Genomic DNA, 17,438 nt, shown 5'->3' on the forward strand with positions numbered 1-17,438 from the left:
ATGTATAATTGTGACAATAAGATACCATACAGAAAGCCTGGATGTAGGCAAATGACAAGCCCTTGATAGTAAATACAATGTGTTAAAGGTGCTCTGATTTCAACCTAGGACAAAATCCTATGACCTAGATTGATGGGGCTAACCCTGCAAAACGGCTCAATCAACACATTCTCCAACCAAATTCCACCTTTTATTTCCATGCTATAGACACTACAGAGTAAAAAAACTTACATTGCCTCAGATTCTGTTTTATCAACGTTCTACAGATTTTACTATATACATGTAGGAGACTTAAAAGGTGGCCATGAGCAGGTTGGTTTGGTGCCAGAAACAGGGAAACTAGGTCTAAGGCAGAGACTTTGTATTTTCTGGATCAGCTATGGTAGAGTTTCTATCTGTGGTTCCCTACCATCCTATGTACCCAGAGTCGGTAATGGGAGGCACTTTTACTATCACAGTCCCAGAACAGTTTAGCATTTCTGCCACCTGCACCGTTCTTGACTAGGTATTATCCAGTTTGGTTCCATGATTCTTTAGAAATTCTATAAGCTACAAAAAATAATTCTTTTATTTAGACAATCATGGGTACATTTTGTTTACAACTAAGAACCTTCATCGATAGAATTGCCCTATTAGCGAGATAGCTTGTGATTGCTTAGAATGTTTGTCCTTGATGAACAAGAAGAGAGGATCTCACAGTTAGCTTAGAAACTTTCTCAAATGGTCATTCTTCATTCCCTTACTCAACTTCATCTCAACATTCCATTACTGCCATCTGGTATTCCAGAGCCTCCTCGGATGTGACAGTCCTTTATAGATTAAAGAGGGTCAACAGTTGATTCCAATATGTCAATATACTTAAGAACCACTGACCTAATTCAGTCATCCAAATCTGGTTCACATTAGACTTTCATCAGAGCTTGAACTTGTGGAATATATAGAGTCCCAGGTATAAGCTCGATCTACTGAAATAGATTCCCTAAGGTACAGACTAGGAATCTGTATTTATTAAATTCCTCAGGAGACTATAATACTGCCGGCTAAGGACTTTTCCAAGAACCAATATTTAGAAGCCACTGGCCCAGAAAATCATTCATTCGTTGGGCCTAATGTAAGTTCATTAAAACAAACTCTGAGAATAATCGTAGATTATTCAAGTAAGAGAAAGTATACAAATCTTCAATCTGGACCTCAGGAAAATATCTACTAAGAGATTTCATGATACCTTTGTGAAGAAGGTGGACAAATAAAGCTGAATGCAAAACTCATTTGGGTCAGTTAGTCAATGGTACAATGTCTACACACACACACACACACACAACAAAACACTTACCAGTGGCATAATATCCTTCTAACCTAGAACTCCTTCTGTGAAATGGTCAGTATAGTTTAGTTATTGTTACTAAACTATTACAGTATTGTTACTAAACTATTACAGTAACAACAAAGTTTATTTTTCATACTACATACCCATTGTTAATTTGCTGGGAGCTCAGATTCACAACATTTTCACTAGGGACTTAACCTGAAAGAATGTCCACAATTTGCAAAATCTCTAGTGGTAGTGAGTAGATAACAGATATATGAAGTTATATACTGACCAAATGAGTAACTGTTTTCTACTCTTAACACTTCTGGCACCAAATGTGTGGACTTTTATTTTTTCCCCACTGAACAATTCTGACACTAGCTACCTGGAGTTAGCACAGAGCATACAGGTTAAGGGTTCAGTCGCACAAGATTGTCTTCCAGTTCATATGGCAATCCAGAGCGATCTGTACTCCTAACCAACAGGCATAGATGAGGGGTTCCCAAACCCTGCCCGCCTTTGCCTTTGATAATTTGCTAGAATGGCTCACAGAACTCAGGAAAACAGTTTACATAATATTACCAGTTCAAATTATAAGAAATATTTTTTTAAAAATATATACTTGTAAATGCTTGTCTTAAAAAACAAAGTCATGGGACGCCTGGGTGGCTCAGTTGGTTAAGCGTCTGCCTTCGGCTCTGGTCATGATGCCAGGGTCCTGAGATTGGGCCCCGCATTGGGCTCCCTGTTCAGCGGAGAGCCTGCTTCTCCCTTTCCCTCCCACTCTGCCTACTAGTGCTGTCAAATAAATAAAATCTTAAAAAAAAAAACAAAAAACCACACACACACACAAAGTCAGGATAAAAATATTGTAGACTTCAGCAAAATTAAAACTGAAAGCTCTAAACTATGGGCTTGAACAGTTCATGCCAGAAATACTAGGTGTCTATAACTTCACTACTTTATCATCAGATACAGATTTTCATTTTTTTTTTAATTTTTTTTTTTTAAAGATTTTATTTATTTGACAGAGAGAGCACAAGCAGAGGGAGAGAGAGAGAGAAGCAGGCTCCCCGCTGAGCAAGGAGCCCGATGTGGGACTCGATCCCAGGACCCTGGGATCACGACCCAGGCCGAAGGCAGCCGCCCAACCGACCGAGCCACCCAGGTGTCCCCAGATACAGATTTTCAAATAATTAGAACAGGTTCCCAAAATACATCATTGTGTATCACAGCCTTCAATGATGACTTGCATCACAAACTTAGAATAATAGGATGAAGAGTAATATCTTACACATAAATTTAAAAGAATACTTAAAAAGGGACTAAGATCCTTTATGTGGATTAAGCTATAAAACCTGGTTTTTAATTATTCATAGTTATGCTTGTAGAGTTATTTTAGAAAGAGGAATAGGGCTTGATTTAAATTCATCCAATAAATTATAAGGGCAAACTTTATGCTACATTTCTAGTCTAGAGCATAAATTTCCAGTCTTTTCTTATTTATTTACAACTTGAGAAATTGAGCACTAGATAATAAAGTCAGGAAACTTTATACTATACATAAATGGTCAAGCCAGCCACTTGATCCATAAGTCTAAGATTAAGCTACCCATAAAGAATCTATTTTAAATGATTAATTTTTTGAGGCCAGCAAAATATTTTAAAGTCAATTTTGGAAAAAGTTAATTTGTGCTTTACTACATTGATATAGCTAAGGAAATCGCATATTCAGTAATTTCACAAATAATGTCTCTGACCAGAAAAAAAAAAAAATGCATACATGTGAAGCATATCTAGAGTTAAGTAAAGGATCTGTTGAAATTTCTTATATCAGTTAAGAATATATGGAGAAATGGAGTTGAAACATTATATGATTAGATGCATTTGTTGGTAATTGAATTATCAAAGAATTATCAATAATTGATTATGGGTAACACTGCAGAAGATTTAGAGATATTCAAGAAGGAATCAATCCTTATCCTTTTCCAAATCAATTTCTTCCTTAAAGGTGTACACAATTTGGAATTACTCATTATAAAGAAAGTATGACTAATTAATCAGAGGCTTTATTATAATTCCAAAAAGATAAAAGACTGAAATGTAACTAATAAGTTTAAATTCACCAAACACAGAAAGTCCTACATGTGTGTAGAACTCTACAAAAACACAAATAGAGACTTAACAGCAGCTTATGTGATCCTATTTAACTATAAATATCATATACATCAACACTGTGAAGGAGCAATTGAGCCATCCAGATCATCCCCATTACCAGAGATACTATATACGTAAGAATGCAGGTCTTCTTTAAACTAGAAAGACGGTATGTCTAGCACAGACAATGAAGCCAATACATTCTCTCATCCAAGGAGGAGTTACCAATCAACTGAGGCTATGTCTTATGAAAAAATGGTTAAAAATCTTTCCAGATTTCACTGTTCTTCATTTCACTGATCAGAGACTGAAAAGGAAACACATTAACTATCTACAAATACACCCTAATGGCTATCACAGCGATGGACTGGTTTAGGGAACAAAATCCAGTGTATGAACGCTATAAAAAACTGTATCTGACAGCACCATGGAAAGCACAAACTGACACTCTTCTCACTTAACAGGGACAGAAGCTTTACCTTAGGAATCTTCATATCCTTAGTATTGATAGAATGTTTGTCAAATAGGCCCTCAAAATGAAAGATACTGATTTAGCTAAGTCGAAAAATTAGTACTGAAGTAAAAGGTAAAAGTAAAAAAAAAAACAAAAAACGTGAAAGACTGTCCAGAGGTAGTGGTTTCTTTATGTAGGGCCTATTTATGAGGACTGTATCCCAAAGTTTCATTTAGAGAGTATTAGCCTCAGACTTGCCTATGTTTAAAGGGTTACAGTAGAAAATGGAAAATGATATCCCCTTGTCCCCGATTTGCAGATATGAAATGTTCATCAGCTTATTAAGAATTTGCGAGAAGCCCTCCATGGAAGACATCTGTTTAACTCTATTCACTGATGCCTCCCCAATTTTTTAACCATAGCTCTTTAACGGCCTATATAATGAACATCGCAGAATCCTTTGGTAAATGCTCTTTAAGGTGGAATTGTGCCCTGGACATGTCCTAGCCTAGTAGGAGTCAACTGGCACCTGTGTCTTTAAGGACAAAAGTAAACCCTATATTTTAAACATTCTTACACATTTCAGACATCTTCACTATTTTATTTTAAAGAAAAGAAAAGCAACATCCAAGTAAGCTATCTTTGCTTCTTAAAATGATGAGAGACATATTTTGAAGGCTTAGCAGGGTCATTTTCTATACAGTCTTGATAGCTAAGTAGACAGATTGCTTAACAGGTCCAAATTTGCTCAAAATAATAATGGTCAGCTGCAAAGTAGTAGGCTGCAAAAGCTCCTCCTTTTCAACAAGACCACTCTTCCAATCACAGGTGCAGAGTCACATAGATATGCAACTCCATGGCATTCATGGGGAGAGAATGCCAGGTGTGGAGAAATGAACAATTTTGTTGCGAATATGAACTCCACAACAGTTGTCAGATTTAGGAAATAAAAACACAAGGTGCCCAGTTATACTGAATTTCATGTAAGATAACAAAAAATTTTAGTGCAAGTATGTTTCCTGTAATATTTCAGACATACTTGTACTAAAAATTATTGTTTATCTGAAATTCGCATCTCACTAGGCATGCTATATATCATTTGGACCATACTCTCCCACTGGAATATCAACTAGGGTGCATACAGACCCTTTGTGTTTAGTCTAAATCACAGGAAAAATAAAGTCCCGGGGACTGTATGTGCTCTTCCATTTCTTAGCTTTTGAGATTTTTCTCAATGAACTATTTTTATAACTACATAGTGTAGCATGAGTAGTGTGCATCCATGACTCCTTCGCATGGCACAAGGGAAAGAACTGATTTTTCCAACCACAATAATCTGGAATACAACCAAAGACAATCTATTGAAGAAGGAATATTTTTTTAAAGATTTTATTTATTTGACAGAGAGAGAGACACAGCAAGAGAGGGAACACAAGCAGGGGGAGTGGGAGAGGGAGAAGCAGGCTTCCTGATGAGCAGGGAGCCCAATGTGGGGCTCGATCCCAGGACGCTAGGACCATGACCTGAGCCGAAGGCAGATGCTTAATGACTGAGCCACCTAGGCACCCCAAAGACAGAATATTCTTGAACAAAGATACAGACCCGAGTTCTTATTCTTACTCTTCCAGTTATGCATTGTTCTTGGGCAAGTCTGTGTTATCTCTTCAGGCCTTGGCTGCCCTGACTTCAATAGCCTGTACAAGGCTAATATATTATACTTCCATGATCCTAAGTAAATTTAGCTTTGCCTCATTCTTGTTGACTACCCAGAGTCCATACTTACATATTATGGAAGCAGAGAAAACCACCTCAAAGAAAACCAAGGATTGGCTAAAAGATGGTCCTTATATTTAATTAAAATCCATTTGTTTCAAAAGAAATGTTATCTTCAGGCTAAAAGGGTACCTTAAATATTTCACAAATAATAACTGTTATTCATCAACAATACATTCCTTGGTCAGTACAAATCACTTTTATTCCAGACCAATAAAAACCCCGTTGACTTTTCCACTTTCTTGATTCTTGTGGGGTACCTCTAAGACACTACAAAGCATTCCGCAATTTCAATAAAAGGTATCTATACACAAAGGGCAAATCCATCTTCCCTAACACAGTCTCCAAATAGTTTGATTTAAAGAGCATTTCTTTGCACTAAGACTCTACAATGCTAATTCATTTTGCCTTCAGCTTAACTTTCTGCTATTAATAGAGTGACAATAAGAATTTTTCTCTAAATACCATGCCCTCTTATAATATGAATGTCAAGCATTGCTTTCAAGTAATTAAAAACCTGATCACCAACATCTTTAGCACAACATAAAAGAAACAAGCCATTTCAAATTACACAAATGGCTGCATTCTGAACTCAGTTAAATACAAAACTCTAGTTCAATTTGAATTTCTAATTTCAAATTCCAAATTTAGGACATACTTAAAATAATTTATTGTTTATCTGAAATTCAAATTTAGCCAGGCATTCTGTATTTTTTTATTTAACAAATCTGGCAACCCCATGTGGGCTACCTAGTATAAGATATTCACCAATTTCACCTTTTTATTTTCCTTCATCAGAACACTTGTTTTGATTTTATTTTTCCCTCAAGAGAGGTTCTACCTATGTGAGAACACAGACAATTTTCCAGCCAAAATTTTTCTTATCATTAATGTATCTTTGCTTTTAAAAAATCAGATTCCCTCCATTAAAACTGTAGTCTACAAAACACAAAATTTTACTTACCTGTGGGAAATATATAAGAAGACCAGATAATAAAATATTTCTTTTTTTCACTTCCTTTGCATATTCCCTGATCTGTATTAGGCTTTCCATTTTCTCATCAAAAGGTACTGATTTATAATCAAGAAAATATACCTGCAAAATAATACAAAAGGTAACATTAGAATACCATTCCTTTCACTTTCCTTTGAAAAATATAACATTAAAGAAGCTCAAACACAAATATATTATTGTAATTTTTATCAGTGTGTGTTAATTTCTAGATATGCATTTCAACCATAAATGTTTATTAAAATTGATGAATCCTCCTTAATAAATAAAGGCAGTAAACAGTCATTGAGAACACAATGTTGAAAAATACAAAATGCTAATATTCTATTTCTACTGGTGTCAGAGTCAAATGTATAAAGAATATATGATTTCAACCATTTGTTCAATTTAATTTATAATTTGAAACTAGGCTACATAGAAATATTATATATTAGTTACCAATATCAATAAAATTAAAGGGAGTGCTTACCTATTACATTCATAAATATTTTTAGAAGAACCCCTTTCAAATAATTGAAATTCTAATAAATCACCTATTTCTTAGAGAAAATCCAGAATTTTATATGTAATTTTTAGCAGTGTTAAATAGTATTTCTCTTGAAATTATTCCAGACTATTTTTTAAATATTATTTTTCATTTAAATTTTAAGTAGCTCAGGGTAAGTTTTCCTCTTTCAAATTATTGAAGTTTTATGGTACTGTTCATCTTTTGTGGGACATAAAATATCTAAACCACAAGAGCATCAAAATAAGACACAATTGCATACACAGAATAAACACTCAAACATTTGTATTCTTTCACAATACCAAATTTAAGAAATGCTCAAGAATTATAATTTGTTCAATTACATGTATTTATTATCTAGAAACGTTTTAAAATCTACTCCACTTTGAAACTCTTATACTAATCCCTCCGCTTCCTCTCTTCATTCATATAAACACACGCTCTACAGAAAATACAAAACAAAATCTTACTATGTTCTTTCTGTAACAGAAGGGAATGAGTTTCCACCTACCACCTTGCATTTTGCTTTTCCAGGGAAAAGCACTTAACATCCATTTTAAAAGAAAATCATGTGAGGACATGTATGTATATCAATTCAGTAGATCTTCAGTCACTATTTCTTGGACCTTTTCATTATAGTTAACCGAAGACATACACATATAGTTACTTCCTCCTAAAATCTAAAGTGACAATGAAGACTTTTCTTAAAAATGCTCTATCCATTAGAGAACCAAAAGAATAGACAAAAAAGCAAAAAGAAAAATTGTAAGATAAAAAGCACAAAGAAAAAGGTCTCAGGCTTTACTATCTACTGAATAGTTGAAGAAAAGACAATGTGACCCTGTGACCTTGAGCTCACCCTCCCTTAGCAGTGATTCCCTGAAAACTTATAAAGATGAAATCTCAGATTTTTCACCAGGCAACAATGCTTAAAGCAAATATGAGACTGGTGAACCACAGCCAGGCTGGAATAACTGTGAATGAACTATAAATATTAGACTTTCCTTCGGAGTAATTTAACTTATAACCAGGTGTTCCCTAGCTGAGACCTGGAAGCTAACAGCGATCAGCTGTTAAAAAGATACTAGGTCCTATTTGTAGCCTGAGCCTTCTAGAAGGATGGCTCACACACCACCTTTCTGTGATCTCCTTCCCTCCTCCTTGACAAGGTGGAGGAAAAGTGGAGGGGAAAAAAGGCAGGCCCATACTAATGTGAAATTAAGAGCTCAAGAGCTAAAGCTGAAGATACATGTCCATCTCTGCATTTTCTCCTGTCCTGAAGTCTTTTAGGACATTGTACAAACTAGTGCCACAGGATTCTTCTAGTCTTGTGAGTTTAAAATATCTTTCTGAAGCTAAAATTGCTGACTGTGGGCTTGTCCAAAAAAAAAAAAAAAAAAAAAAAAGTAGGCTAATTCCCCAAACTCCAGGCAATTTATGTAATTGCAGTCCTGTTACGAATCTAAAGCTAGGGGACTGGCTGAGACTAAGACTCTCTCCTGGGCCCATACTGCCAGGTCATTACATAGTCCCATACCTTCTAGACTAAGGAACAACACTACTGTTTGGTGTTACATGCCTCAGAGTACTCTTTAACTCTTTTACCTGTGTAATTATCTGTAATATTTAGATACCAGGAAATGTCAGGAGCCACCATGCCCAATATACTTTATATGAATGGAATGTCCTAGAGTTTTGCAATGCACAATCTGGGAAACCTTACTGTTAGCCTAGATACTCAATGAGGCAAAGAGACATTTCTTGTTTAATACAAGTCTTCCTAACAAATTTTCAGTCTGAAAAATCTTACAGTAAAATAAAGGGGGGTGCAGAAAGGGTTTGTGGAAAAAATAGCACAAGAAGCAGAAAAGATAAAACCACTCCACTTTGTAATTACAGCCTCCATAGAGATTTAAAATGCACAGAAATTAAAGAACGGAAATGCTGGTAACGTATTAATTGGAGAAGGAATGATGGATACAACTGGGAACGGAGCTCTGCACTGCAATGCTGCCATTGAACTTGGCTCAGGAGGAAGTGCACCTGCCAAGGGAAACTCCCTGCAAAGTCAGAGCTGGGAGCAGGTGCTCATTTTTCAACTTTCCTAAAATAGTGTCCTAAAAGAGAGCCTAAAGTTAATAAAAACTTTGGGAGCTTAAAAGTGGTATAAGTAAAACTCTCGACAAGAATAAATTATACTGGAATGAGAAGGCTCAAGAGATAAAGTGTGCTGAATCTGCATTTTGTTAAAAAAAAAAGGACAGAAATTAATGATTTTACACTGAGTTAACTTAGTGATTTATGTATTTTTTTAAAATAATGGTATTTAACTAAAACTATATACATCTCTACTGTATAGTTTTTGAACTTGCAGAGGGAGGAAAATATTATCTGTATCAATGCAGCAAATTATAGGAAGAAATTAAAGTAGCAAATAAAACAATTCTCCAACAGCAGTAACAAAATAAGCTTGTGGAAAGAACTCAAATATAAAAGTAATACAAATAAATTGAGCATATTTAACCATCTCCTAAGTAACAGATTTACCAGATTGGATTTTTAAGGAAAAAATCTAACAATATGCTAGTTATAAGATAAATGTCTAAAGCAAACTAACCTGAAAAGCACAAAATAAAAGGATGAACAGACATGCTTTGCAAACACTACCAAAAATGAAGGTTGTAGCAATATGATTCATTTTAGTTTAAGACAAAAACTATTAATTCACATAAAGGCAAAAGGTGCATAATAAAAAAACAAATTATAATAAACTTATTAAGAACATAGATTTGAATACAAGACAAAATATTTGACTGATTATGAGAACATACTTTCCAAATCAATAAACAGAGATGTTACTGCACTTGTCTTAAAAACTAATGTACCAAACATATTAAAAAACAAAGTTGGAACAGATTCTGCTTCCGGTGCAGCAGCTAAACTGAGGGGTTTTTCCTCTCCCTCCAAGGTTATAATTTTATTCCTGTTTTTCTGGCTGTTCTTATCTAGGAAAAGTTGCATATGAACTGATGTCACTTCCAAAATATAGAGACCTAACTCCCTTATTTATTGATCACGTAGAAGCTAATTTTTTTTTCAGAAACATGTATTATAGCAAAAACAGATGGTGAATTGAAAAACAAAGCACAATAGTCTTTTAAAGTTCTCACCAAGTCATGAAATGTCAAACAAGGACTGGAAGACTTTCACTCCAGCTAAAGATCTATTAGACACAACACACCCTAGTTCTTTGGAAAGATAAAAGATAATGGCATGTAAAGAAATCAGTAAGCCAATGCTATTCACCACACATTCCATGAATTAAGGAAATGCATAAAAGTGAATTCTAGGCAAGCTATTTATACATCTACAAATTGCCTATATTATCCCACCAAACCATCAAACTATGTTACCCATTAAGTAATCAGTACTTAAATTACAGGGAAAGTTTAAGAAATGTACTAAAACATAAGACTCTGCTCGACATTGTACTAGTTGACATAATCAACTTTTAAAGAAACAGATATGGATATTGACCTTATGAAATGTATTAGCAGGTTGACAAAATTCAAACATGAAGTAGGATACATCTCAAAATTCTCTTTCACTAGATGGGTCTGATGACATCATGATTAACAGAAGAAAATCTCCAGCAGATGTATTTCCTAATACCAATACCATGAAATTTAAGCAGGTATTTTACATTGTGCTACTAATTTTGAACTTCTACACCAGTTACTTATGAGTTCCAGGAAAAAATTCAGTGGGTACAATAAAGCAATCAATTTTAATTTTAAAGACAGGGCAAGTTTATACAACTACAGGAGAGGGTTACAAAATGATCATGATAGCTCAAGAGAAATGTAAATGTTTTTGCCTTAATAAAACAAACTTACAGCATGGATAGTCTTGCATCCATTGAAATGTAGCAAAACATTTCATGTAGGTTGAGTTCTGCAGATTTGCTTATAGCTACATCAAGTAGATATTCTTTGATCTCTTTTTGAACTGTTCACTCACTTACTACTTGTAAATTACAGTTACAATATTTCCCCCTTAGGATGCCATTTCTAACAGTTTTTTTTTTTCATTCATACATAAAAAAAAGTAAGAACATCTTCCTACCCTCCCCCAAAGAATGTTCATTTTTTTTTTTAACATAGCAAATTCACTCCTATAAACTAGTAAACTGCTTAAACATTTAACATATGGGTAGCTTCATGGCTTTGTGGGTGGGCAAGGTTTCTGGCACTCAGAGTTTGGAAAATGCTCCTCTGTGCCTCATGTCTTCTACATTCAGTTCTACACATGCTTTATATTTGTCTAGTAACTATTTAATACATCCCTGGCCCCAGACTGAATTGCAATTAATTTTTTATACTTTAATAAGTAATTTTTCATTTGTCTCTGAGGACAGGTACATTAATTAAAGGACAATAATTAATACCAAGTACAATATTCTTTAAAACCTCAAGAATGTTCCATAATCCTACATTTAACACTTCTGCTTCATTCCAGAACCCATGTTAACAGGCCTAAGAAAGGAATCAGGAATTGTTGTAGGAGAGGAAACCGAGTCTTTGTTTATTTGAGTAGGAAGTCAATTCTTGAAGCTTCAGTATATATCCAAATATGCACTGCCTTATGCCCACCACAGTGGAAGGAAGAATGGTTATGGTAATTATCAAATAATTAAGTTAGAAAGAATTGGTAGATAGACCAGAGACTCTCTGAATCTACACAACAGATACTGCAAAATTATCTACCTATCTGTACAGAAAAGTAAATTGTGTGAATCAGGCCCAACATCTAACAACACCATTTTTCAAAAGAAATACAGGGAGATCTAACAAAAGATAAAACTGGTCAATATTAAGCAGATCAAAGTAAGAATTTAAGGAATAAAAAAGTAAGTTTAGAGAAACTTATCACCCCAACTATTTATGAATTACATGGATTCTATCAATGAAAATTATATATTAATGAGCTGTACTTTCATTTTTTAACTGTACTTTTAAAAAGAAAAAGGAACAAGCTTCTAATGTTGAATCATTTCATTTTGGAACAAGTTCATTTTTTTTAAGATTTTATTTATTTATTTGAGAGCAAGAGAGAATGTGAGCGAGCACAGGTGGGGGGAGGGGCAGAGGGAGAGGGAGAAGCAGAGCCCCACTGAGCAGGGAGCCTGACCAGAACCTTGAGATCATGACCTGAGCCAAAGGGCAGATGCTTAACCAACTGTGCCACCCAGGCGTCCTATTTTGGAACAAGTTTAAATCAACGCCATCAAGCAATTCAATGCATAATTCTGATGAATAGAAGCGAATTAAAAGTTGTAAGCGATCATAAAAATTCAGAGCAAATTTTTAACAACTCATCTATAAATCTTAAAATACCAGCAAAACTATTAGGCTGAGAAATGAGGGCATTTAACCAAAGTAGTAAATAAACAGTATTTCACATTAAAATATTAGCCATACAAAAGATTTAAATGCTTTTATTGATTCCAAGAATTAAAAGTAATTAAGTTTTATAGTATCAAGACAAATGTTCTACTTGCATATCCATTTAGTTGCAGATCCTTATGTAAAAGATCAAAGAAGTAACAAAACCAGAACTTCACATTTTTAAACAGGCACTAGGAAAACCTAACATAGCTATATGTTTAAAAATGATTTTTTTTTCAGATTTCATAAGATATTTCTCCTATAAGAATAGAACTCTGCCACTGTTGTATTATGGAACAATTACCTGAAGCATTATATACCTCTACAATTAACATCTGTACCATCTATAACAAACTTTAGAATCAAAAGGTAACAGCAATCCCAATGATTAATATGAAGCATTGACTTGCTAAACTAGTATTATTTAAAACATATGAGGGTATGTGCTACGGTGAGCGCTGTGAATTGTGTAAGACTGTTGAATCACAGACCTGTACCTCTGAAACAAATAATACATTATATGTTAAAAAAAAAAAAAAAAAAAAGATAGTAGGAAGGGAAAAATGAAGGAGGGGAAATCAGAGGGCGAGACGAACCATGAGAGACTATGGACTCAGAAACAAACTGAGGGTTCTAGAGGGGAGGGGAATGGGAGGATGGGTTAGCCTGGTGATGGGTATTAAAGAGGGCACGTTCTGCATGGAGCACTGGGTGTTAAGCACAAACAATGAATCATGGAACACTACATCTAAAACTAATGATGTAATGTATGGTGATTAACATAACAATAAAAAATTAAATAAATAAATAAATAAATAAAATGAACAGAGAACTTTGCTCCTAAAAAAAAAAAAAAAGAAGAAGAAGAAGAAGAAGACAGCAGGAAGGCAAAAATGAAGGGGGGTAAATCAGAGGGGGAGACGAACCATGAGAGACTATGGACTTTGAGAAACAAACTGAGGGTTCTAGAGGGGAGGGGAGTGGGGGGATGGGTTAGCCTGGTGATGGGTATTAAAGAGGGCACGTACTGCATGGAGCACTGGGTGTTACATGCAAACAATGAATCATGGAAAACTACATCAAAAACTAATGATGTAATATATGGTGATTAACATAACATAAAAAAACAAACAAACAAAAAACATATTAAATCACTAAAGTAAGTTACAAAAACCAGGTATGTGGTTCTTCACTAAGTTTAGTATAATTGTCTTTATATATTTTAATAACTTATCAAAATTTTATTGTACATAATAAAGTTTATTACACATTAATCAACAATCTGTAATTATCAAGGTTGTCTTCAGGTGATTTAGATAAGCATTACATGATATGTTTAAAAAATAAATAATGAGTATTTTTGGAGTTCACAAATAAAGGTACCTTATTCTAACCATTACAAAGTCCATTTACATTTATAAAAATTGATTCTACTTTTATATACCTACTTTATATATCACTTAAAGTGATTCTTGACATTTTTAATATGTTTCAAAAGGCAAAACAATAAAAAACCTTTTCAGAAGGTGAGGTGTTTTGAATTCTATATAGCAAAAACAAAAAGTACTCAAAAACATGATCAAGGAGATCAAAACGCAGGTATATGATGCATGTAAATCATATTAGCATAGCCTCCACAGATTCATCCTATGCCTTTTATTAAGTATGGCAAAAATACTTTAACAATCTCAGTAATTAACAATTTCAGGAATAGTCATTGGTAGCATTTAATAACCTCAGCTCTCTTTGATCCCAGGAAATTCATATTACAATAACCAAGAGCAATAAAAACACAAATTGAGATCTTACCAATATTGCTTTTGAATTATTTGATAACATTAAATTTACATAATTATAAAAAAGATACAGAAAAACTGTTCTAATTTAAGGAAATTTAAAAACATTCTCAGTCTCAGAAAATATAATTCCCAGAAATTCCAATTGGAGTGCTTCCAATAACTAATTAGAAGATCAATGGTACTTTGCTTTGGACTATTTTTGATTAAAATAAAGTGCTAACTAAACTTTTTATTTCTGAGAACATTTTTTTTTTTTCATGAAGCTACATCATGTAAGAGAACTGACGTGGGGCACCTGGGTGGCTCAGCCGGTTAAGCATCGGACTCACGGTTTCAGTTCAGGTCATGATCTCATGGTCATAGGATCAAGCCCCACGTTGGGCTCTGGGCTCAATGCAGGAGTCTGCTTAGACTCTTTCTCCTTCTCCCTCTGCATTCTCCCTTCCCCCCAAAGAATAATAAATCTTAAACAAAAAATAGAACTGACCCAATATAAAGGGTAGTCAATAAAACATAGTCTAAAACTGCAATGTCTACTAAAGTAGCCACTAGCCATATGTGACTATTTACATTTAAATTCAAAATTATTAAATTTAAATAAAACTGAAAATGCAGTAGGTATACTTCAAGTGCTCATAGCAACAGGTAGCTAGTGGCTACCATAGACAGGAGTAGAGCAATCGAACATTCCATCACTGCAGAAAGTGCTAACAGGCTGTGCTCATCGAGGACAAAAGAAGCCTGTATAATATCATGCTCATCATATATCCCATTAATTTTTTTGGTCATTAACTTATGTGTCTGTGTTATAAAAAGGATTTTTCTTTCCTGACTAAATGTTAAGTTACTAGTTAAAATCCTACTAGTAAAAGTACTCGAAAAATTCTATCTGAAATATACAAAATTATTATAGCGTCTGACCTAAAACAGACTGAGCTTTTTCTTATTTACATATATTTCTGAAAATGTGGATCAACATGAATGTACGAAAATAAAATTCAAACTGAGATGGGTCCAGCTTCTATTTTTGCCTAAGTAGGCGTAATTGGGACCAAACTTACCTTTCCACCTCCAACAAATAAGCTAAGTACACAAACTAAACAAAACAAAGATATTTAAGACATGACACACCTGGCAACTAGGGACAGTTCTGAGAGATGAGAACAAATGATATGAGCCCTACGTCTGCACCAATTATCCTTAAAATAGTTTCCAGGCTATGGCACATTGAAGGGAGAGGTGGATATGTGGGTTTCAGAGCTAGAGAGACAAAGGTGGGGAGAGTTCACAAAGTAAAGCTCTAGGCAAAGAGTGAGAAGGCTGGTGATTATCAGACTAACTCTCTCCCATATTTAGCAGAGTACTGATCAGTGCATGCATTTGAGAATAAAAACAAGCTGAGGTGGGGGAAAAATTCACTGGAGATTAGATAGAACAGTGCCTGATGCACACCCAAGGTCAGGAATAATGGTGGGAGCCATCAGCCAGAATGGAAGACTTCATAATTTACAGGGCATTAGGTAAAATACTAAGAAGGGTCTTGCCTCAGTTGTGAAGAATGATTAGACCTACATTAAATATACTAATTAGTTGGACCTAAAAATCATAGAAACGACATAAAAAAGGATCAAACTATTTCCAACTAACTATGCCCCAGGAAAAAAGCTCAAAAATATTCATAGTAATAAAAAAAATCCAGTACCCAACAAGGTAAAACTCACAAATTCTAACAGCTAATCAAAATATATCAAATGTCCAAAAAAGCAGAAAAATATGACCCATAAGGAGAAAAATCAATCAAAACCAACTCAGCAGTGACACATTTATTAGAATGAAAAAGGACATTAAAACAATTTTACAACTATGTTCCATTTGTTCACAAAGCTCTAGGAAAGAATGCATGTGTTAAACAGAAAAAAGGAAGATGTAAAAGAATCCTACACCTAACTTATAAAGATGAAAATATCATCATCTGATATTTAAAAAAAATACACTGGAGGGGATTAATAGATTAGACATTGCAGAAGATTAGTGAACTTAAAAATACAGCAATAGCAACTATTTAAAATGAAACAGAAAAAAGACTCAAAGAAAAAAAAGGAAAAATAAACAGAGCATTAGTGAGATATGGATCAACTTCAAACAATCTAACATACAGATAATTGGAGTTCCCAGCTAAGGGTAGAGAACAAAAAACAATACGGCTGGAAAATTTTCCAAGTTAGATGAAAATTAAAAATCCACATAGCACACTTTAAACACACACACACACACACACACACACACACACGTGTTCAGGCATATAAAGCCCCAGGAAAGTACTCATAAAAAGGAGATAAATACATCACTTGAAATTGACTCAGAACTGGTATCAATGTGCCAATTAGCAGACGAGGATATTAAAACAGGTACGATAACTGTTTATCATTTATTCAAAAGTTAACTAGGGAAATCGAAGATATAAAAAGGTAAAAAGGATACAAATCAAAATTCTAGAAATGAAAATTACAATGCCAAGGTGAAAGATACACGATATTTTTTAAAAATTCAGGCATGTGCAAGTCTGCATACATAGAATGGTAAAAAGAAGGTACATCCTCACAGCATATGTGTGCTGAGCTCAAATGAATGGCCAGCCAGAGGTAAGAAACATCTGCTTGGCACATGCTTTCATCATGGAATAAGAATAAACAGGAGCGCCTGGGTGGCTCAGTCAGTTAAGCGGCTGCCTTCGGCTCAGGTCATGATCCCAGGGTCCTGGGATCGAGCCCCACATCAGGCTCCCTGCTCCGCGGGAAGCCTGCTTCTCCCTCTCCCACTCACCCTGCTTGTGTTCCCTCTCTCGCTGTGTCTCTCTCTGTCAAATAAATAAAATCTTAAAAAAAAAAAAAAAAAAGAATAAACTGAAAAACACAGATGAATGAGTGAAATATCACATTCTGTTGATATACTGTAATCTTAACATTTATTAAAGGTTTGAAG

The 17,438-nt window shown here is 34.5% G+C and overlaps 1 protein-coding gene across 6 annotated transcripts in view; it reads right to left on the reverse strand.

Moving 5' to 3' along the window:
- Window positions 1–17,438, reverse strand: part of CRPPA (CDP-L-ribitol pyrophosphorylase A) — a 407,209-nt gene that overhangs the window by 211,178 nt on the left and 178,593 nt on the right. For all 6 annotated transcript variants that reach the window (XM_078059331.1, XM_078059332.1, XM_078059334.1 and 3 more), the window contains one exon: window positions 6,658–6,789. In XM_078059331.1, the coding sequence (XP_077915457.1) occupies window positions 6,658–6,789 (132 nt within the window). The remainder of the gene's footprint in view (window positions 1–6,657; window positions 6,790–17,438) is intronic.

Source organism: Halichoerus grypus, chromosome 12 (genome assembly GCF_964656455.1).
Source record: "Halichoerus grypus chromosome 12, mHalGry1.hap1.1, whole genome shotgun sequence".
Classification (NCBI taxonomy): Eukaryota; Metazoa; Chordata; class Mammalia; order Carnivora; family Phocidae; genus Halichoerus; species Halichoerus grypus.